The sequence below is a fragment of the Meleagris gallopavo genome, chromosome 5 (assembly GCF_905368555.1).
Source record: "Meleagris gallopavo chromosome 5, MGAL_WU_HG_1.1, whole genome shotgun sequence".
Lineage (NCBI taxonomy): Eukaryota > Metazoa > Chordata > Aves > Galliformes > Phasianidae > Meleagris > Meleagris gallopavo.
In genome coordinates, this window is record NC_139408.1 from 5,768,419 (window position 1) to 5,792,047 (window position 23,629).

General features: G+C 49.7%; 1 protein-coding gene and 1 long non-coding RNA gene across 3 annotated transcripts in view; one reads left to right on the top strand and one right to left on the bottom strand.

Moving 5' to 3' along the window:
- The first annotated feature begins 2,213 nt into the window (after positions 1-2,213).
- The window catches only part of EPS8L2 (EPS8 signaling adaptor L2), a 42,054-nt gene continuing 20,638 nt past the window's right edge, over positions 2,214-23,629 (top strand). Inside the window, exons 1-3 of one of the 2 annotated variants that reach the window (XM_010710829.4) lie at positions 2,214-2,471; positions 15,915-15,979; positions 16,687-16,742. In XM_010710829.4, coding sequence (XP_010709131.1) covers positions 15,936-15,979; positions 16,687-16,742 — 100 coding nt within the window. In that variant the 5' untranslated portion in view covers positions 2,214-2,471; positions 15,915-15,935. Of the gene's footprint in view, positions 2,472-15,914; positions 15,980-16,686; positions 16,743-23,629 lie in introns of those variants that run through there. The other variant, XM_031553415.2, reaches the window with a different exon arrangement.
- Positions 7,860-23,629, bottom strand: part of LOC116216645 (uncharacterized) — a 29,863-nt gene continuing 14,093 nt past the window's right edge. The window contains exon 3 of the long non-coding RNA XR_014883845.1: positions 7,860-10,031. This is a non-coding gene — a long non-coding RNA (uncharacterized LOC116216645). The remainder of the gene's footprint in view (positions 10,032-23,629) is intronic.

Genomic DNA, 23,629 nt, shown 5'->3' on the forward strand with positions numbered 1-23,629 from the left:
CAGTCTTATCCTTCAACATTGCTGCGGGAGATCCTTGCAAGCCAGGTAGTGCCAGCTTCTGGCTTCATCATGCTGTCCAGCAGTCAAAACCAAAACACACACAGTGTCACAGATCTCCTCGGGCCAGATCCTCATCAAATTCAAGCCAGTGGCACAAACAAGCCTCTGTTGATCAGCAGTAGCAAGGCTGCACCCAGGAAAGCAGCAAAGCAGCAGAACTGGGTGCTAAGCAGCCAGGAAATTGAATGGCCAAATGTTTCTGGGCTTGTGCGCAAATCAAATACCCACCTGTTCATTCCTCTGAATTTGCTTGGCATAATGGAATGCACTCATCACATATTTGTTACAAAGACTGACAAGCATACCTACCTGAATCTACCTACTAATGATGAATGCATTCCAAGCAGAAGCCATTTCTGGATGCATACAAATAAGAGGACAAATTTTTCCTGGTATCTGTTTACGCCTGCCCTGTGCAGAGAGCTGGACACAGAAAGACTGGCAGGTTTTAAAGGCAAGTGCTAAATGGAATATTGTTTTTACCTGAATGGAAGTGGTGGAGTCACATGTGTCAACTTCAAGTTGCAGCCTTTGTGCTTTGCCTTCTGTATGTGCCATGGTGCTCACTGCAGACAAAATATAAAAGCTTAGCAGGAGTAGAGGGAGAAAAGTCATAATAAGGTCATTGATGACATTTGCCAGACGTAAGATTGGTGGAGCTTTTAATTATGAGGCCCAGCCCTTCTGAAACAGGATGAGCAAGTTGGATGGAAACGGCATAAAAAATTGCGAGGAAGCCACGTTTTGAGGAGCTCAGTTTGGGTGTTGTTTGCTCTGCGAGGAAGAAGTCTTTGTTCTCAAGCCATCATAGGGATGTCTGCCGCCAGCCTGATTTAAAAGGCTGATCCCAAGGAGCATGCTGGCCTCCTGGGATGTTACACTCAGATACTGCGAGCGATAGGGCTGTACTGGTCCAAAGCTCTGTGGAATCTGAGCAAAGGAGTCCAGAGTGCAGCCAGCAGTGCAGCAGGGTAATTCCCCACCTGGTGATTGCTCTAACCAGCACCAGGTGTTGCAGGGAAGATGTAAAAAGCTCTGCGGTTTTCTTCCCTTCCCAGAAGAAAAGTTTCCTCCTCTGCTCAGCAGTTAGAGATCTCCTACAGGGCACAGCACTTTGCCTATCTTTGTAATGACCGTGGAGCCGAAACTGCCAGGTAATGAGGTGCCTTAGCATGAAACAGCTTCTGCAAGTAAATCCCTCCAACGAGCTGTTTGCACCCTGGCAGAGCAAGCCCAACCCAGCAGTCCCACAGCTATAGCAGTGCACCAGGCCTTTTGGTTTGCACTGCTGCAGGAACTGGCAGCCCTTTCTCTCCTCGGTGCTGTGACATTTTCCAGCATGGCCATCAGCTCGATGAGCTAATCCCATCCATTTCATAAATGCTTAAAAACTAAGTCAGATGAAATGAAGCACCCTTTGCAAGCAGCCGTCTGCCCACACAGGAGACCTCTGAGCTCCAAACCGCACCATCAGACCCTAAAGCACAGTTCTGACATCCTTGCAGTGAGGTGGCAACACAAGGGATGGATGGGCACAGTGGTGCTCAGCTGATACCATGCTGCCTCCAAACCTTGCCTGATGCCAGCAAATCCTTCATTCCCCTCCTGAGCTACGGCAATTGCTTCGCCTCCGTTCTCCCAAAGGGAGGTTTAGGGATCACAGCACCCTCCCCAGCAGAGTACCCCAGCAGGGCTCCTCTCCTCATCCTGCTCTGCTCTGGAGCCCTTGAGGGAGACGTATTGCCCTCTGTCCACGTCGGGGCATCTGTCCCAGATCTTTCAGCAGACTCGAGGGCGGTGAGAGCAGGCAGGAGTGAAGCTGGCGGAAAACAACCCGCAGCAGCACTGCTGCACAAAAGCTGCCTTGTTCCCCCACCGGGCACCGTGTCCCCTCCCTCACCGGGATGGAAAACCCAGCTCAACGCTCTCCTTCATCACCCCCGCCTTCCTCTACCTCCCCGTGGGGTACGAAATGTTCTCAGGCGAGAAAAACCTGATGTTTAACACGTTCCCCCCCCTCGGTTTTCACTCAGCGAAGGCCCACTGCCCAGCTCCCTGGGGCCACCGGCTCCTAGTTATTCAGTAACCTGTTGCTCCGGGTCCCAGCTCCACCTCTCGCTGCCTCCACATCCCTCCCCTCCTCTCTTCTGCCAAGAAACCTCTGTCACCTGCTCGCAGACTACTGGGGCGAGTGGCACGGGGACGAAAGGGCAGCACGGAGGTGGAGGCAGCGGGTCCCCAGGTTGGGGCTCCAGGTGGTCTCTCTCCTCCATCCCTGGGCACCAGTGAAGCAGAGGAGCTGGGCTGCCGGAGAATGGCAGCAGGATTGCGCTAGGAGGGCACGGCTATCTGGGACAGGAGCGAGAGGAGCCAAGGGGACCACTGGGGATACGAGGGGCTGCTCGGCATCGGTGAGTCTCTCCTTTTGAACCCGAAAACCACATATCCCCTCACCCCCCAACCCTGGTCCTCCACGGGGGATTGAGTCACGGAGGGCTGTGATCAGAGGGGGCTGTTGCTGGGAGTACTGTAAGCGTGAAGATTTATATCTCTTTGGGTTTTTTAAGGGTGGGGAAAAAGTAATTTTTCCAGCGTTACTTCTGGGTTTGTTTGCCGTTCTTGTACGTTCCTGCCGGGCCAGCTCCAGTAGGTGGCACTTTCTTGGCAGCAAAATGTCCGTCCTGCACAGAACAGGGTCTTTTTTCTTGTTCCTAACAAAGTACGGAGAGCGTAGGATCAAGCAGCTGCTTGCTTGCAAAGCTCAGGAATTTGTGCTGCTTGGCACCAGGCTCCTCTGTGGCTGCTGCTTTCGGTGACCTTGGTAAATTCACTGCCTTGGTGCTGAGCCGTCCCTGTGTACGACAGCTTTCTCTTCTATCACCAAGTTCGAGTGCAACCCTCCTTCCCCTTTCACTTATTTGCTTGGAAAACAGCAGTGCAAACTTCACTGAGGACAAGGCTTGGGGGTAATGATGTGACCAATGTTGTTATTTCTGAACACAGAGAATAACTGTGAGACAACACAGTAGTAAAACATGGTGATTGCCCTGCTGTTATTAGGGCAATGAGGAGTAACGCTTGCATTGCTAGGCTGCTCTGAAATGCTGCATGAAGCACAGGTCTGTTGGCAGCTGTTTCTCCAATAGCCCTCTGAGCTGCTTCTGTGGGGTCCATCCCTAAAAAAGGGCTTCTCTGAGTTGAAGGAATGGCAGCTGATGATCAGACCCTATCTGATGCCTAATGGGGAGACCCACACATGTACTTGCGAGTGCCACTCACAGCTGTGCATTCCCAGCTCTGTTCTATCCAGCGATCGATTTCTCAGTTGACGGGGAGAAAAATCAGCCCTTAGCACACATACAGTGCAGACAGTATTGAATCCCTTTAAAATACAGCTGGGGAGAGAGGGTTGGCATCCACTATGGGAACGTGTCTGTAAAGTGGCAAAGGTCCTTGCTTTGCCCTGGAGGAAAGCAAGGTTTAAATTGCTGCTTGGGATAGTGCAGGATGAGCATGTAAGTTCATAGGGACAGAGATCCAGAAGAGATCAGTCTGGGCTGAAGGACTGAGGAGGTTTCAGTTCTTACAGAAAAAGAAAGGAGCAAAACGGGAAATGTATGAGTTGGCTTGTGTGGGCTTGAGAAACATCCATATGAAATAAGTCCAGGAGCAAGGCTGAGCACACGGGGGGAGCCGTGGGGTGTTACACCCTAAGGGCTGGATCATAGAATCATAGAGCCATAGAATGACATGGTTGGAAGCGACCTTAAAGTCCATGTAGTTCCAAGGCCCTGCTGAGGGCTGGTTGCTCCCACCCCATCAGGCTGCTCGGGTCCCATCCAGCCTGGATTTGAGTACCTCCATGCATGGGGCACCCGCAGCTTCTCTCTTTTCTCCATACCGTGGTGCCCCTCTGTGTGCTCAGTCAGGGCTGGTTTGTGGGGTTAATGGCAACTCAGCCGTTTTCTTTTTGTGTGGGACTGAAGTCCAGCCCCATGTCTGTTTCACATAACAGCCATCAGCAGGACTGCTCCCACCTCTGGGGCAGGTGTCAGCGCACGCCCTTTGGCCCATGAGTTTGATGTCATCGTTGCCAATAAAATTAATCACTCTCTAAAAATACTCAAGCCTCACCAGCCTTCCCAGCAGGAGTGCCAAGGCAAGTCTGCTGACTTCCTGGAGTGACAGAGCCAGCTTCCCACTCTGTGTAAAGCACAGTGCACAACAGAGAGGTGATCCAAGCAGGAGAAGATGCTGGAGAGAGCCGGTCTTGTGCACACAAATGAGGCATCTGCTGTGTTTGCTTCCTTTCTCCTGGGCTGGAAAAGCACCACCTGCAAATCCGCCATGCCAAGGGGGTTAAGCAAAAAAGCCCTGGCGGTTTTATTTCCTGGTAGCAGCTCAGCTCCATCAGGAGGAATGGCAATTAGGAAGGGAGGGAAGGGCTCGTCGCTGAGAGCTGGACCAGTTTGGAGACATTTCCCATCTGCCTGCAGTTTCCCAAGAGAGCCCAGCCCTTGTTCTGTGCACTGAATGCTCCCAAGGGTTTCATTGCAGTGGTGCCACCGAGGAAGCCCAGCTTTGATGTAGGTGAAGGCAGCTCCCTCAGTGGCCACTGCACTCTGCTTTTGGTGGGGTCTTCAGCACCGCCTTGGGAACAGCCAGCAAATCCTTTCTTTGTTTCGGTTTGCAGTTGAGCCGCTGCCCCCCTAAGCCTTCCCGTAATTGGAATTGGTTTCAATTTTGTTCTTCCTGCTTCCTTTCTTTTTTTTTTTTTTCTCCCTGCTGTTTTATCAGTCTCAGCCTGTACAGATTTATATCCTACAAAGGTAAACTGCAGGCCATCAGAATAGCAGTAAACCAAAGTTCAAGCAGCCAGCAGCACTGTCAGCCACTGCCAGGGAATTCGGAGAGCTGCAGCTGGCAGGGCAGTGATTAGGTTCAAGCCAGCAGGCACACAGGGCTGAGCCAACACCAGCCTCCCCCAGTCTGCTCACATGTAACGGGCTTAGGCCAGAACTAAGACTTCTAGATATGAAATCCTCCCCACCAGGCCGGAGGTTTTCATTAGCATGAAATTTTTTCCCTATGGGAAAAATAAAGCAGCAACTCTGCCCTTGCTCTGTCTGCAATGAAGATAAACACAGAGGCGCCCATTTGGCCGAGCCTGAGACACTCCTTTCATCACCAAATTCACTTTGTGGAAACGCTGAGGAGAGGGGAAGAGAGAAAGCTAATTGCACCCATGACAGCCCTTAATAAATCACAGGCTGGAGCCTGCTCTCCTTCCTGACACTCTGCCTCTTAATTATAGCTGCGTTCATCTGAGGAGTCAGAGGAGGAGAGCCAGGCTTTATGCAGAAGGGAGCACAAATTAAAACCTCTCTGTTCCCTAGAAAGATATTCATGCTTTCCTCTGGGGTTATGGACTCACTCCTGGCCATTCCTGCAGGAGAACCTCTAACACCAACTTTCACACAGCAAGCAGTTCTTCTTGGTGGCAGTGCCTAATGCTCTCAGCATTGCTTCTGGGCTGAGATATGGGACTTTCAACACTCCCTTGAAAAGGAAAGAGGAATAGCAAGCACCCAGGCAGCCTGTGAAGGCATGGATGCTGCTTGCCAGGTGTAAGGCTCCATCATAGAGAATGGCTTCTTGGTGGTGTTGTTCCCCTGATTGGAACTAGATGGCTTTAGTGGGGTAGATCCATGCCCAGACCTGCAGGGAGCTGCCACATGACCACACAGGGAGGTGAGCTGCTGATGCACTCTGCCTTTCCCAGCTCCCCAGAATGCAAACTGAAGGAAGACAATGGTACCTCTGCAATATGGGAACAGCAGTTTGCCCCGCTGAGGTCAAAGGGCTGATGCCCAAATAGTGTAAGCCACCTTCCTCCAGCTGGCCCTGCAGTATTTCAGTAGCAGAGAGCACAGAAAGATCTGATCCAGCATCCCATGAGCTCAGTCCAACCAGGCATTCAAAGCCAAACCTGAAAAAATAAAAAAGAAGCCAGAAAAGCTTTAGCTTAGCAAGAAGAGCTGTTGCACTGAGCTAAGCAAGAGCAGGTTGAACTGGATAAATGGAGAGCAAATGGAGCAGAGCTGTGCTCACCGCTGGTCTCTGAGCAGGTAACACCCAAGGTGTGGTCGAGCCAACAGCTGCCTGAGCAATCCTCTCCCAAGGGGCAGCACCCTTTTCCCACTCCTCCTCCACGCTACTGTAACTGCTCTGCTTCACAATCAAGAAGGAAGGGCCCCCATATGTGTGAGTTGGGTCACAAAGCTCCCCCTGCTCCTCAGCTTGAAAGAGACACAGCTGAGGTGCTGCTGTCCTCCAGACCTGCAGTGCTGCCTGTGGCATGGAGACAGTGAATAAGGGAGCAGCTGTCGAGTGATGACAGAGCTGGGGGGCATCCCATGAAGCTGGCAGCTGGCAAGTGCAGAGCCAACAGAAAGAGATGGCTGAGCACACTGTGCAGGTACAGACTATGGAGCATTGTGCCATGGGTGGTTTGGATGTCAGGAGTTTACATGAGTAGGACGGACAAAGTGCAGCAGGACAAATATTGGGATGAAAACGTTTAGCGAAGAGTCTTATATCCCACTGCTGGAGGCTGAGAGACTTTGAGGAGAGGGTCCCCATGTGCTCATCCTGTTCTTGTTCTCTGCTCTGGACATCTTTGAGGCAGATCCGTGTGCTGATGTGGTATGGCCGGGTTGTGCTCCCAGCCTGACACCTGAGAGGTGCCCACCCCCAGCAGGGAGAAAGCTCCAGCCCCAGGGACTGCTCGATGGAAGGAAACGTCATGCAAGTTTAATCACAGCCTAGGAAGCGAAGACTGAGGCTGAGTGCTCACAGCCCACCTGTCACAGTCACATGCAGACTAGACAGACAGGTCCCCAGAACATCTGCTGGCAGGAGCCCAGAGACATTCCTGCTCTGCTCCCTGCTGCCAAGGCCTTGCGAGCAAATGGTCAAGGTTAGGAGAGCCATCCACAGCACTGGAGCACATAGCAGGAGGGATCTGGGCTGTCACTGCTCTCAGCAGTCCTTGGTGTGATGCTGACCCCAAGATGATCTGTCTTTGGCCAGACAAGTGCAGATAGCTGCCAAAGTGCTGCATGCAAAGCTGTTCTCCATTCCAGCTCTGCACAGGTGGCTGACATTCAGCTCCTCTTGTCTCAGCATCTCCTTCCCCAACTCCTCAAGCTAAATTCGGCCTTGATTAGCTCAAAACTCCCAGCTTAGCATTAGGACCAAGCTGGTATTTGCTAAATGACTTTGATTTCTCTGTCTAGTCAGAGGTTCCCTGTCTCTCTCAAAATGTGTTCCTGTGCTTTTCATGCTGGACTCAGCCTTAAACCTCAGGCTACAGCAGACACCTCCCCTGCTTCTTCTTTTGGCTGTATGAGAATGCATGCAGGCTTTGGCACATGGCTGTGCCATCCTCTAACACCCACTCCTGCACACCGGGATTGCCTACCTGGCATACAAGGGCTTTCTTGCTCATTCTGCCTTTCATCTTGGAAGATCACAGAGTAATCCAGGTCCAAAGGGACCTCAAGGCCAGCTCTGAAATCAGAGCATGTTGCTCAGGGCTTTACGCAATGGTACCTCTGTGGGCAGCCTCCTCCACAGCACTGTGGTTCCACAGCAGAAACCATCCCCTGTGCATCTACCTGCAGAGCTTTGGTCTTCTGGGACTGGAAATCCCAGTTGGTCTGTGGGTGTGTGGGCAGTCATAGAATCATGGAATCATGAAGCCTGGAAAAGACCTCTAAGATCATTGAGTCCAACCCCAACCCACCCCACCATGCCCATTGACCACATCCCTCAGTGCCACATCTCCACCTTCCTTGAACACCTCCAGGGATGGTGACTCCACCACTTCCCACCCTCTTCAAGGCACTGCAGGAAGCTCTCCTACACGCTTCCAGCTCTGTGATCGCTGTGGTTTCTTATAGCCCAGCTTACAGACTGTCCTCCCATGCTCCCAGCCCAGCCCTCTGCTGCAGAGACCACAGATTTTTTTCTCCTTACCATCGCAGGAGGTTTTTCTGTTGGTTTATTTTATTGTTAAAACATTTCTGCATGGTCAGATTAGAAACTGCTATTTCAATTGCCTCGATAAACCGAACTGCACACATCCTTCTATTCTCAGCGAAACAAAGGGCGAAGGGAATGGATGTTTTTTCTTGTTGTTTTGATTTTGGAACCACCTCCCATGGAACTGTTCTGGTTACTGTGCGACCAGCTCTTCCTGCCTCAAAAACCCGCTCCTTCTGGCTTTATGGAAAGCCCAAGTGACAGAAACCAATCCCTAAGCCCAGCTGGCAGCTGTCACACTGTGAAAGCCTATAGGGCTTACCTGCATTGAAGGGGAGGCCCACCCTTGGCAGGTTGAACAAATGGCATTGACAGCCAAAGTGCATTTTAGTGATCTCCTCTTTCTGCCTTATAGAGGCAAAGGGGAAGGGGCAGTCAGTATGAAAACCCCACACTCCAAACAGCCCAAACTTTGACACAAGCCCTGTCCAAGGGTAATGAGAGGATGGTTGGACTAGATGATCTTGTATGTCCTTTCCAACCTTGTGATTCTATGATTCTATGATTCTATGATTCTATGATTCTATGATTCTACGTCCTGGGAATCATGGTGACCACTGTATCACTGAGCTGGTTAGACCCATGTCAGCTCACTTTCCTGCGGTGACAGCAGGGCTCCCACGTGCCAAGTTTGAGCTCCAATGAATTGTTAGTAAGTGGCAAAAAATACATGGACAGGATATGAGTAGGGAACACAGAATGGAGTGGGAAGAAGTGGCACTGAGCGCTGCTGTGATGAGGCTGTGAAGGCTGGAAAAGCCTCACGTGTTTTTTCATGGGATGAATCTCTTCCCTTAAATGTTCTTCCCCACCCTCCTGGCAAAAGTCAGAGGGTGAGTTTTATGGCAGGAAATGAAAATTAGTGATGCATTAGCATCCCCGAGCCCAAAGCACAGACGTTTGGAAAAGGGATGAGGAGTGGCATGGGACTGCTCCTTCCTGGCATGAGGCTGTAGTCCACTCCCTTTCTTTGGGGAAAGATATGGCAGCGTGACCTTCCCACGCAGGGAAATAAGGATCTCCTGGATTAGGTTTACATCTTGCCGCAACCACAGAAACGTGAGGATGAGCACGCTGAAGCCAGGCTACAGCCTTGCAGGTGGCAACCAGGCAGGCGGTGTTCAGGTTTAAGCATCATGGTCCTGGGGCTGAGGCTTTTGCTGGGAAGTGATGTGGAAAATGATTTTGTTTGCCCATTGGATCTGACAAGCTTTGCAGGTCACCTGTAAATGCAGTAGCTGTAGAGGTGAGCTTGTAAAGATCATGCATAGCAGTGTGAGGTGGGGTCACAGCACACCTACACATTACAGCAAGTGCTTAATGAGCCCTTAATGCACTTGGGTGATCAGCTCAAAGCAACCACTACTGCAGTGGGTAATGCCCTACCCATCCATACAGCACGGCTGATGTCTGGACCAGAGAACTGGAAAGAAGCAGCATTATCACCCTGTTTGCTGGCTGGCTTTGCTCAGCTTCCCACCTATTCCGCAAATGCCTGGAGAAGCCAAAGAAGAGGTATTCTTGCCCTGCAGTGAGCTTTCTGAGTGCTTGAATGAGCCCTCAGCCATCCCCTTCCTGGGATTCACATCATGCTTTCTCCCATTTGGATTGTTTTGAGCCAGGATCTTTTCATTTACATCATTATAAAGAGCTTTCATGCAACAAGCACTCATCCGCCTTCTTCCGTGTTTCCAAAAGCATCAGTAAATACTTGGCAGGCTGTTTCTGGGCTGGATTCTCAGGCTCGCTAAGCTGCAGCCCAGGCATGGTGCACGCTCTGCATGGTGCCTGCAGCGAGAGGGAGGCTGTGCAGACACTGCAAGCCCAGACCTGCTCCATGTTTTCCCTCGGCTTCCGTGGGGCTCCTGCAACAGAGAGGAAAAGTGTAAATTCAGGAGCAGTGACTCAGCACAGAGACTCTGCCTACACTTCTTTCAGAGGGGCAGTGGAGTTGTTTCCAATTCTTTTTCCCAAAGATCTTGGAGATTGCGGCTAGTTTTGCATTTTCGCTGGATATTTATAGAGCAAGGCACTGTCTAGACTTGCTTTGGGGTGTTTTACCTGCTGGCAGTAGCAGAAGAACTCCCAGTTTGGTTCAGCCTGAGCAAAGAGCCTCAAGCACTACTCTTGCTGGCTCCATAGTAGGCGCAGCATGAGCCCAGGGACCACTGGTGCCAAGCCCAACTTGGGTGTTCCCCTCTTCCTGCTGGAATCCTGCCTGTTTTCTCAGGAAATATATTTTAAGCACAAATTGTTGTTCCTGAGGAGGTTAGAGAATAAGGCATTGGGTGTGATGGGTAAAAATCTCATCATGGTTCTCTGCAGAGCGCAGAAGGGCACGGCACAGGAGGGGGGAGATGCTATTAAATGTGGGGCCCATCAAAGCTGGCAGAGGGGTGGCTGTAGATGTGAGGTGCCTCAGTCTGCAAGAGGTGTTCTGGAGAATCTCTGCAATGGTAAAATTCCATGGGCAGAGCAGGGAGTATTCCTTCCCAACATCCCACAGGTTGTACCCACCGCCTGTCACCCTACCGACCGTAGCACCTCATGTGCTGTGCACAACCTGACCCTACACACCCATTCAGGCTCACCTCTTCATCTGGAGCTGGCATCTTCCCAAAGCAACCCGTAATCCTAGTGCCTCCACTGCTGTGAAGACAAATTTAAAGGTGGGAGGGAAGAAAAAAGGGGCAACAAGACTTGAGATGCTTTTCAAAGCATCTCAAAGAGCACAGATGGGAATGGGGAGATGAATCCCACCAGACTATCCAGTATCAATTGGATGTTTTCCCCTTTTCAACCAGGTTAAGGCCATGGAGTTCACTGAACCACTATGACTTGCAAGGTTTGGTTTGAAAGATGCTATCTGGCTAGCACAAACACTGGTTTTGTTAGGAGTGTGTGCACTCAGAAGAGACCCCCACCAAGCAGGTTTGAGTTCCTTTCAGTGAGCCCTGACAGGAGGCATCCTTACTGGCAGGGCCAGTAAGGTAATTAAAAGCAAGAGAAGGGTGATTTCATCATTGGGATGTGGGCTAGGACACAGGAAACCCAGGTTACATTCTCAGGTCGCGGGGCATACCTCACAAGCATTCTACAGACCTGAAATAGATTGGGTGAATTTCTCTCTGTCAGGTATGCACAGAGCCAACAGCACAAAGGTGTTTTGTTAGAGGATCCACGTGGGGTGCAGCATTTTCTGTCTGTTTGTATCTTTCAATCCTCTACTGGCATGCAGGGAGCTGGAAGGATACCCTCAGGGGCTGCCTGTTTTGTGGACAAGCCAAGCAGGGCAGGATACATGTATCATGGTGCCTGTCCTCCCCCTGATCTGGTGCATACAAGAGGGCTGAGCTTTGCAGGACAGTCCATCAAACAGCTTTTGTCAGTGTGACATTCCCTTGCAAAAACACCCAACAACCCTAACAGACGGTGCTTTGTTGTCCTGGGAAGTTTAAAAGATAACATCGTGTGGGCACACAGCTAATGTTTCAAAGCCAGGCTTTATGTTACTTGCTGAGGCTTTTGCTAATCTAGCATTTCTGCCTGGCGTATCCAGTTGTCTCCATGATCTGTGCTCCAGGCCCAGACAGGACCCTGGGGCAGCGTCTCCATCACATATATTTCACTGCTGTCACAGTAAAGCCATTCTCACCACCAGCACCTTTAGGTTGGCTTGACGGGATGTGAGAGGACCCTTTGCAGTCCAATGGCTTTAGGCTATGGATATCAAACTTATGTGACTCCTTTTTGGTTCACATTGATTAATGATACACGAGAATTTCCAGTTTTCAAGTTATCCAGTCTTCACCCAGAGTTCAGAATTTCTCACAACTCCTTTCCATTTGCTTGAGAACAAAAATAATATATGATCACAGCAGATGAATGGAAAGTATTGCTGATAAAAAGGATGAATGGCAATCAAAGAATCAGCCCACACAGAAGAGAGTTGTTATTCTTTCCCTTACAGCTTTTCCACTCTTGCAGGGCTGCGCCTCCTCTTCAAAGACTCGGAGAAAGCCTAAACAATGCATGGCTTTCTTCCATTTACTAGGAACGTACAGAAGTGTAGCACAGACAACAATGACAGGCTCCTGTCATGACTCTGCGTGCGTCTTTGGGAGGATATCTGACCTTCAAGGATGTCCGGAAAGTCAGGGAGGGAGACTTCCTTTGCTTCAAAGCATGATACTTCACCCTCAGTGTTGCTTCAGGGAAGAGGTGGAGTCACCATCCCTGGAGGTGTTTAGGAAGCATGTAGAGTGGCACTGAGGGATGTGGTTTAGTGGGCATGGCAATATGTGCTGATGGTCAGACTTGATGATCTTAGAGATCTTTTCCAACCTTAATGACTCTAGGATTCTATTTAGGGACATGGTTTAGTGGGTATGGTGAAGATGGATGAATGGTTGATGCATCCCAGGGTCCTGAAGGAGCTGGCTGACGTGGTTGTTGAGCCACTCACACACATTATATCTGGAAAGTCATAGGTGTCAAAGTCCCCTATGAGTGGAAAAAGGGGAAAAATCATTCCCATTTTCAAGAAAGGGTGAAAGGAAGACCCAGGGAACTACTGGCCAGTGAGCCTCATCTCTGTGCCTGGGAAAGTCATGAAGTGGATCATCCTGGAAGAGATGGTAAGGCACATGAGAGATGAGGAGGTGATCTATGACAGCCAGCATGGCATCTCCAAGAGCAGATTGTGCCTGACCAATCTGGTGGCCTTTGATGATGAAGTGATGGCATTGGTGGACAAAAGAGGACAACTGATGTCACCTATCTCTACTTGTGCAGGACCTTTGACATGGTCCCACACCACATCCTTATCCCTAAGTTGGAGAGATATGGAGTTGAAGGCTGGAATATTCAGTGGGTAAATAATTGGTTGGTTGGCTGTAGCTGGAGGGTTGTATCAACAACAGCTCTATGTCCAGATGGGGGTCAGTCACAAGTGGTGCTCCCCAGGGTCCATCCTGGGACCAGTGCTCTTCAATATCTTTATCAATGACAGTGGGATTGAGTGTACCCTCAGCAAGTTTGCAGGTGACACCAAGCTGAGTGGCATAGTTGATACAATAGAAAGGGGGGGATGTCATCAAAGCTAGATTGGATGGGCACATCTGAAGTTGCAGACTGCCAGTGCTCTTCAGGAGGTGCAGCTCTCTCAGCTCGTTCTTCCTCTTACTCAAGTCTGGCTGTCTCTCAGTTTCACGGAGTAATTAGAAAGGCTCCAACCGCTCAGAAGAGTGTCCTCCCCCAGTCTGCCAGCCAGGATTCAATTAATATCAGACAATTTAAATGGAATTAAAAGATGTGGCATGAGGCTGCGTCCCAGTTTGACTTGGCCATCCACACACCACGCCCTCCTTTCAATTAAGACAAGTTTGAATGTGGTCCTCACAGCACCAGTAAGAACCAGGCAAAGGTTATATACTGAAAATAGCACTAATAAGTAAAAAGCAGGGAACTCATTGGTGTAAGGACCTGCTGGCTTTGTTTTGTGCCCCAGTTGGGATGCAGACACCCTGGAAGTGAGGGCAGCCTTTCAACAGTGATGGCAAAGGGAAAGATCCATTGGAGTTTAATGTATTATGACCACGGAGATGAAGCAAGAATCACTTTGTGTGTCCAAAGGAGCAATATGCAATCAGCCTCTTGCTGAAATCAGCAGTGCTGATGCATTTCATCTTCTGCCTGGCATCCTTTGTTCCTGCTGTTTTTTCTTATCTGAGGTCTGAGAGGAAGCTCTGAACTCCACCAGCCAAATTCAGCAACCCTTGCATGCTGGAGTAACCTGGATTTCAGTCCATTAAGGACACGGCCCTGGGGCAGTAAGTGAAAGGGAGCCAGAAATATTACATTAATAAGCAGAAACATTCCCAGCTCTCATCGTTAGCCACAGGACTATAGTGCTCAGGCAAGTAAACAGAAGAGAGGTGAGTTTATTAGAGCACGTTCCCTTTTCTAGTATCTCATGCTAATGTACAGAGAGATTTGAGAGATAGGAACCATTTGAGGACTGTAAGAGGAAACCAGCAGACAGCTATTAACAGAGGAAAAATTCACAGGTACCCAAGCCTGGGAGCAGGGACAGGTTTCATTACGCACAGAGAGGCTGGCAGAACACCAAGTATCGATTCTAACATCTGTAGAATTAATATCCACATGCACATGGCGGGGAGAGGGGGGCTTTTGTGTCTACCAAAATAAATGAAGTTGGGGAATTTAATGTGCTTGGAAGCAATTCCTGCCGGTGCCTCAGCACTGAGGAGTGTTGCTGTGATACAAGGCAGGCTGGAAGCTGTAAGGCTGAGCCCAAAACATGATAGGGGCCCCCTAGAGAGTCTGTCTTGCCACAAAACACATCTCTCTGGCACTTGTGCAGTGAGAAAGCTGCATATCTGCCCTGACCTCAGGGTAAAATGCACAGAGCAAAATACCACAAGTGAGCTCTTCCAACACCAGGAATAAAACCGGATACGTGAGGAAGCCAGGGCAGCTCTACCGATGATACAAGCCCTGCAGCACACAGGCAGCCTCAGTGGGGAAATCCCAGACGTCAGGGATGACTCTGAAGTATTCCCCAGGAATTGCATACAACCTAGCCTTAGTTCAATTGAGAAAAAAATCACAGGGCAGCACACAGCAGCCTCACAGAATGTGCCACCCTCCTTCAAAGGTCCCACTGCAGGAGCTCTCACTGAAGACACTGAGTGAGACCTTCCTTTAGATAAATGATGAGTGTTTTTAAGCCATTTGAATTCGTTGCTCAGAGAAATTGTGGATGTCATCTCTGGAGGTGCCCAAGGCCTGGCTGGATGGGGCTTTGGGCTGCCTGACCTGGTGGGTAGCAACCAGCCCATGGCAGGTGTTGGGGCTGGGAAGGCTTTAAAGTCCCTTCCAACCCAACCATGCTGTGGTTCTATGATCTTTAGGTGTCTTCCAACCCAGCCATTCTATGGTTATGTGATCTTTAAGGACCCTTTAAACCCAAGCACTCTGTGATTCTATGATCTTTAAGGTCCACATTCTACAATTCTGTGATTCTATAACTCTGTGTGTTCTGACAACCCTAGAATGAGGTGAGTGGGGTCTGATCCATGTGAATGAAAAAAAAGGGTCTGAGTGCCCATCCTTCACACGAGTGCCTCCTGAGTTTTTAAATTAAATTGAAGACTTTTTCTTGCTTTTCCTTCAAACTGTGCAATGGAGCTAAGGTCAATAACTTGGATCCCAATATGAAATGTCCTGAGTTTTTATTATATCTCATTTTCCCTGCCTTTTTCCCCTTCTAGTTCTGCCTTCAGAGCTGTGCTTGCATCTCTCTCAAGCACTTTTATTGATAATTCTTACTGCAAAAGAGGTAAAATCTCTCTGAACTAAGCCTGCATGCTTCCCAAGCAGCCAGCCATCACAGTAATAAGGCCTCATCAAGTCTGTGCAGAGCCATAGGCAAGGCTGCTTTAGTAGAAAATGGATGTGCTGGAGCACCACCAAGTCTGGGAGTGCCTGGAGGGGACGGGCAAAAGAGGAGAGGTGGAAATAGGTTTCAGGAATGTTATGTCATCTTCATCTCAGCCCAGGTCAGAGCCATGGGGCAGTGAATGGCCAGAAAACCCCACTGTGCTGCTCTCATCTGCTTGGGAACCCCGAATCAGAGTCAAGGCATCATGTGCACCAATAAATCACCTGAGAGTGTGAAGGCTGTTTTCTAACTTCTAACCTTGTCTCCTCTGCTTCTTTTGAAGCTGCCCATCCTGTGAAGCAGCATGAGTCTCAAAGGATCCCTCAGCAGCAGCCCTGGCTCAACAAAGTAAGGATCTCCGTGGCGGGCTCCCTCCATCCTGTGGGCAGCACTCCTTCCCAGTGCCTAGGGGGATGCTCTTTGTGGTCCTATCTTTCCCCCTAAGTGCACAGGGTTTGTTTCATCCTTCCTTGGATCCTCACGTGTTAACACCACGTGGGATGTGGGCCTTACAGGGGATGTAACCCATGCCTGGAAGCTTGACACCCCCAAAATTCAACTGTTTTACACAGAATTACATCCTACCACAATTGCACACGGGACATGGGCTGTACTTATGGGCTTGCTTTAAAGGAGTAGATTTAAAAAGTGTCCAAGAACAAGAGCCCTGAGCCTTGGTGCTTACACTGCTTGGATTCAGGAGGACTCAGTTCCAAGGATCAGCCTCCTTTTCCCTGGCCTCCTCCCCATAACAACTCATTGGGAGCACCATTCTTAACACAGCCCTTCCAGAAGTGATGTGCTCCCAGGGACACTGCGAGCAATGGTAACTCTACCATGGACAGGCCTGGATGGGCTGTCCTGCTCTTCTTTCCAGCCATTGGGTTTGATGACACAGGCCATGTGGATAACAGCTAGGGTTGCAGAGGGAGCTGCAGAACTCTTCACCTGGCAGCACCTTCAATGGATGTGACAATGAGAGCAGGGCTGGTTTCCGTCAGGATTGCTGTGGAGTTGCACTGTTGATGCTGATTTATGCCTTCCTTCTTTTGCAGTGGCAGCGTGGGCAAAGCGGACGGAGCCTCCAAGCTGAGCGCAAAGGACCTGTATGGTAAGTGGTGTCCACAAACATGCTGGTTTGTCTCAGGTTTCCTTTAGGAAGGGCACCTTTGGAGGTCTGGACACCATTGCTGGGGAATTTGAGGTCAGCAGTCCATCACGTGTCTGCACCTATGTATGGAGCATGCACTTTATGCTACTGTGTCCCATGCTGGGCATGGCTGTGGTTCCGTGAGGACAGACAAATCTATGCAGGGCACTGCTTCCTCTCATCTAGATTCTCTCCGGTTATGTTAGCAAGATAACTTGATAAAGAATCTAACAAAAGAAAGACTGTCCTCAGCAGGTTAATAATTATACTCCGTTAACTACTCAGTGAACCATGACAACTCCAGGGCCCTTCGGCTCTTTGGAAACAGGATCGGTGGGATGGGTGCTTGTGCTCAACCCAATCTTCCACCCTCTGGCTGTCAGTTTGCTTGGCTGGAACTTTCACTGGCTGTGCAGCCCCTTGTTAGAAAGTTTGTATTTGATCAGCCAGCTCCTTTTGCTGCTGTGAAGTGAGGGTGGCTGCAAGAAGTGAACTGTGGGAATAAAGGTAGATGAGAAATTCAATGTTACTGACCATAGGTATCTGTCACCTCGATGCTGCATGATGAGCAGCTGCCAAGGGAAGGCCTGAGATGCATCAGTCATTTGTCTGGAGATAAAAGCACAGAAAGAAGAGAGAAGGGAGGAGTGGGAATGTCTGGGAACTGCTTCACTCTGCACACAGGGCTGCTCAGACAAGCTCCCCCTGCTCCTCTGACAGAATCGCTTCCTTTGCTGTGTGCTGAAAGCTCCTACAATTTTTACCAGGGGCAGAGAGATGTTAGTTGAGAGGTAAATGCAGAACCATACAGAGATGCAAAACTGAAACAGGGAGATGAAAAGTGTGTGGGAAACAGGGTGGGTGCTCAGGTCAGCACCCATTGACAGAAGCTCCAAATTATTGGGGTGTCAGGGTGGGACTGAGTTGTGCAGAGGAGACCAGCAAGCACTGACTGCCCAGCAGTGTAAAAGCCAGCAAAGTAAAAAGCCAACAAACTGCTTTAAAACCAAACACACTTTCTCAAATAAGTCATTTTCAACAGAGAGATACATCTTTAATTTTTTTTTTTTTTTTTTTTTTTTTTCATGGACACACCTCAAAAGCAAATGTCAGCAAGAACAGGACACCTCTCCCACCAAATTCCAGCAAACCTGAACTGGGGATTGTAAGGCCAGAGGCCAAACCCTTGAGAGGAATAAATCACCTCCCTTGATTCCCCCGCCAGCTACGCAGCCCTTTACCAGCAGCTGGTGTTGGCTCTGCTTCTATGCACAAGCACGTCTGTGGGGTTTCTGCCTGCAGAACGTGGGGCACGCCCCACTGATTCAGCATTCCTTTTTCAAAGGGCACTCAGCATGTGTGAAAGCAGCATTCAAATGTTTGGGTCCCCTTTCCACTTGCTTTGTCCCTCCTCCAGCATTAATTTCTGCTGGGAGCTGGGGTGGAGGGCAGACAAGAACTAAAATTCCAGGGAGAATTACGTTTCATAATGAAACAAATCACATCAACCTGAGCTGGCCTTGATTATGTGATTGTGGTGCTGCTAAGGGACATTTTGAAGCTTATATTTCCATTTTTCTCCTGTGCAATCAGGCAGGACCCTTAGCCTGTGCACACTGCTGGGCCTTCCAAGAATGAGCACAACAAGCCCCAAATCCACAGCACTTTAAAGGAAGAAACGGCCTCAAGTTGTGACTGGGGAGGTTTAGATTGGATATGAGGAAGAATTTCTTCATGGAATGAGCTGTCAGACATTGGAACAGGATGCACAGGGAGGCAGTGGAGTCCCCATTCCTGGGGATATTTATGAGATGCACAGATGTCATGCTTAGAGATGTAAGTTAGCAGTAGGCTTGATAACCTGAAGGGTCTTTTCCAACCTCAGTGATTCTACCCATGTTGGTTCACAGAGGTGAGAGCGGTGGCCCAGAGGTGGGGAGGGTGGTTGTCCTCCTGCCACAGCTGGTGTCTTTTTCACTGCGGTGAGCACAGAGAGATGTAGAAAGATCCAAATCACCAGGGAACTCTGCACAAAAATGGCCTAAAGCCCTGAGACATCTTCCCCCATCTCCAGCCCTACCAGAATCCTAGAGCGTTCAGCCATGGAGCTGCCTGGCTGCCGTGACAGCAGATGCTCATCCTTCCCACTCCCCTTTGCTAAACCGCATCACATTTGCTCAGCTCCATATTCTGGAAGAGTCCATGACTGCTGCTCATATAGAGAGAGCAGGGGGAATGGCTGGCACCTATCAGGTTGCCACCGTACCTGACGCACAGCAAGCAGCTGAATAAATGTTAATGCATACCATAAATAAATTAAGCTGCTTCTCTGCTTACTGGTATGTGCCCTGAACCTAGCTGGAAGACAGCAGGGGGAGATGAGTGTGACAGGAGGAGCAAAGGGAAGAGTTGGGAAGGAAGCACAGCGTTTGCCACAGCTTGCCACCCCTTTCTGGGGTGGTCGCCAGGAGGACATCTGAGCTGCTTTCGTGGATGGCTGGGTCATGCTGTTTCTCATGGAGGGCTGTGTACTGTAACTGTGAGAAAGTGCGTGGAGCCAAGGGGAGTTTAAAGATGACTTCACACGGGGCTCACTTCTGTGCTGTGTCCATCTGTGTAATGCTCGACTGCTTCCCAGTGCCCTGCCAAGAGCTAGCTCCGAGCTGCCTGACACACGTTGCTGGGAAAGACCCAAACGTGGTGCACACAGGGCTGGGAAATGGCCACTAGTGTGTGTTAGGCTACAGAAACACAGACTTGAAAAGCTTCAGTCTGTGAGGTGTGATCACTTGACACTGCACACCTCCTGTAACTTAAGAAAGGCTCTGGGGCTGTAACAGAACACGGGATGCTAATACAAAGACAGGAGCTGCTCATACCAGGACAGTGTGGCTCTGGGATGGGTATCATCTGCCTGGGGAGCCATGGGGAGAGGGGCTGCACCAAGAGGCTGGTGGTGAAGGAGTGAGTTGTGTTTAATGGTCACAAAGCAGCTCCTGGTCCGCACAAATGTGCGTAAGAACTTCTTTACGGTGAGGGTGACGGAGCACTGGAACAGGCTGCCCAGGGAGGTTGTGGAGTCTCCTTCTCTGGAGATATTCAAGTCTCGCCTGGACGCCTACCTGTGCGACCTGGTGTAGGGAACCTGCTTTGGCAGGGGGATTGGACTCCATGATCTCTGGAGGTCCCTTCCAACCCCCACAGTTCTGTGATTCTGTGATTCTGTGGTCTCCATAGGGCTCTTGTGTCTCCTACATCGAGACCTCCTTGCTGTCTGCTCTCCTGCATTCTCACTTGCGCGCTGGGCAAACGCACTGTGAACTGGCAATGCAGTGAGATGCCATGACAGACAGGAGCTGTGCCAGCTCAGGAACAGCCTCAAAAGGAGAAAGACAGAAACACGGACTCGATACAGTCCATTTCCTAAAGCTGCACTGTAAATATGTGTTTACAACTGATGGCTGGGCACAACGGCCAACAATGGGGTCATTAGTACTGGTCATTGTATACCACAGCAGTGCCAATCTAGCAAGCAACACCAATCTGCTGATCTCCTGAAGCAGTGGTTCCCCCTCTCCCCCACCTCCAGCCTTGAATAGCTCCCTTGTCTGCCTCTGTGTGTAACTTCAGCAGCCTTTCTTCACATCCCCTTTCCCACCCCAGATTCCAGCTTCAGATTACGTGGCTCCTCTCCACCCTCGTGGGTGACCGTTTTCACTTAAAGCCTGGAAATATAATACTTCAACTGGAAACAGGACTGGAAGAAAGGAAGGAAACAAACATTCCTGTTGGCTCCTGCATCAAAACTCACCGGTGGCTCAGCGCAAGACAGTGCTGTTGGTTGGAAAACTGCATGGCTGAGGGGTTGACAAAGAGGCGTTTCCACCTCTGGCATATCCCACCCAGCCTTGATTTTAAAGGAAAAGGGAATACCTCTCCCCACGAGCTTCTCAGTAGCCCAAATACCTTCTGCTGAGCAGCCCTTGGGCATGCCAGGCACAAGCAGGCAGTGTTACTTAGTGCGTGCAGGCCTTGCACAACCCTCAAGCTGTGTCAGGCTTTTATTTGTTCTTCTGGAGTGCAGTGTGTCTTCAGCTACTAAATGAGGAATGTGAGCAATTGGGCTTCAGCTTGTGGCAATTATTAGGCGTGTTGAGGAGGAATTCAGCCTCCTGAGAGCAGCTGGCTGTCAGCACGCTGTCAGTGCTGCCCAGGTCCATTCATACCCCTGGCTGTCCCCAGTATCAATGAGAGCCTTTTCATTCAACTCATGAGTTTCACGTCCCAAAAGGACATGCTTTCCCCACTTAGCAGGAAGCCTTGCACTGCCACATGCTTCTGTGTCTGTGCAGACCTATCTCCCTCTTATAGCTAAGCAGGAACCTGTGGGATGGGCAGAACTGCACAGTGCAGATGCATGATGGTGCTGCCAGATCAGATCTGGCCTCCTGCTGGGATTCCGGGAAGGGATGCTGTTTCGTAAGGCTGCTTTATAATGCAGGCCTGGCAAATCTGCATAACTGCCATTAGCATTCCAAGGCATTTGCTGTTTCATTTCTCCTCCAAAGGGCTGTGTCTTGACCTGTTGGTTTGGCAGAAGGACCAGCTCATGCTACATGGGCAGGTTACTATAAAAAGCGTGTGCACTGCTAGATAATAGATAGGTAATATAAAAAACTGGCAAACTCCAGAAGGCAACAACCAGGACTTTCCTTAAGCTGCTACAATGGATACAGAGGCCAGGGATCCTCTGCTTCACATGTGTCCTTCACCAGAGCTCCGAAGCAAAGTGGCAGTCACGACTCTTGGCTCCCTTCTAAATCCTTGCAGGATAACTGCATTTCTTGGCTCGTGGTCCCTGCTGTCCTGTGCTGACAGCTCCTGTAGAGACCAAATGCTCAGCAACAGCCATGCTCTTTCTTGCCTTGCCAGCCCATCTCCCAAACCTGGGGTTGTTATGCTTTGGTTCCCTCCTGACTGTTTCATTGATGAGTTGTTCATCCCCCACATTTTCTATGGAGCCTTCTGCCCAGCAACAGCAGAAAGCAAATACAAGGAGATACGAGGAGGTTGAGGGAGGATCCAGTGTGATACAACTCCCTAATTAAGCAGAGAAGGATGTACATGGAGGAAGAGGTTGGAGCCTCCCCAGCCCTGCTGTGACAGAAATTTGTCACAGAGGCACCTGTTGGCACCACAAGTGGCTTTGGCTCTGGTGTGCACCAAGAGCACGGGTGCATTTTTGTATATAGCAGCAATGAGAATGTAATGGATGGAAAAAGACAGCATTTTGGGCCTGAGCCTTTGGATTCTGATGTAACTGACGCACAGCACCCTTGTGCAGACCAGCATAGCACCGTCAGTCGGGGGAAAGGAGTGCTCAAATTCCCACAAACCAGCAGGAATGGTTTGTGTTTATTTATCCCACTGATCTACTGTGTGCACAAAGCACCCTATCGAGGGAAGTGTGGCCCAGCTTTGTGGGGAAAAGGGCGTTGCATGGAAATGGGGAGGGAACCTGGCACGTAGAGTGTGCTTTGGCTTCCCATAACATCGTTCTTCCAGAATGTGTATTGATCCTACTTTTTTTTCTCAGTTCTATCCTTTCACTCATTATCATAAAGCCAAGCAGGATGATCTCTCTTCCAAACAGTATTTTGGCCTGTTGTCACTGGATGTTCAGTCGAGCACCCAGTTTTCAGCCCATTTTGAGTGGGTAAAATCCACTCTGCAGTGGTCTTAGCATTTCCCATTTCCTCATCTGCCCTCTGGTGCCGGTGGAAACACCATTTCTGTAGTGCTGTGTGCCTGCAAGATATTGGTGACAGATAACATTCTTTAGAGAATAGCTTTGCAGCTTCTCCCACACCTGTAGGTATGAGGCAACAGTAAAGCTAGCTGCTTAGGAAAGGATGATGATCTTCATGCTATAAGAGATTTTTCTTGCCTGACACCAAAAAAGCAAGGGACAAAGCTCTATTGTTTCCCCATCTCTTTGACTCTCCTGGCAGGTAGGAGAGAAAATGTACAGCAATGGTCACTGGGGCTCACGCCAGCTTTTATCACCTTCAGATGTTTGCTGTACTCGTGCCACAGTCCTGGAGCAATCCTGCTCTTTGCAATCCAGCCCGTGCTGCATCCAGCAGTCCTCCACCATAAGTTCTGACAGTGGCTGCCGTCTGAAAACCATCTTTAAATTTCTGTCACTCTTATTCATCGTTGAGGATTATGCAAATTTCCTGCCTGCTGAAGACTCAGTATGGATTGGGTGACATCTCACCTCTCCTGGGCCTTCTCCATTGCAAGGTGCTGTAGAAATGCAAAGCATTTCCAGCATGAGTGGTGTCAGATGAACCAGGAGGAAATGTGCCAGTGTTCTTTCATACAACCTCTCAGGTTGAGGTGGCCTACAATTGCCTATTTTGCAATTTACAGCCTGAATCCTTGCTTCTTCCTGCATTAAAATGAAAGGAGATTGCAGTGTTTTGCACCTCTCCTGGAAAAGGCTGAGAGGGTTCTTATGGAACTCCATCTCCATCTGCCAGCCCTTGACGCTGCTCAACACCTGTCCTTTCAGAGCTGGAGCCATCTGCCAACCCCGCTGTAAAGAACTGTCTGTCTTGTTTCCAGTCTGACCACTAAAGCCTTTTCCACTCTTTTCAAAAAGGAGAGGTCGGGATGCCTCAAAATTGAGATCTGTCTCCATCTCACATAAGACGCAGTGTTCTCATTTCCATTAGTGTCATCTATTTACATGAGAAGTGCTCTGTGAGGAAATTGAGGTTACTCAGAGAAAAAAAAAGTGCCTCACATCAGAGACAACTCCCCACAGACATGCGTTGCTGTGT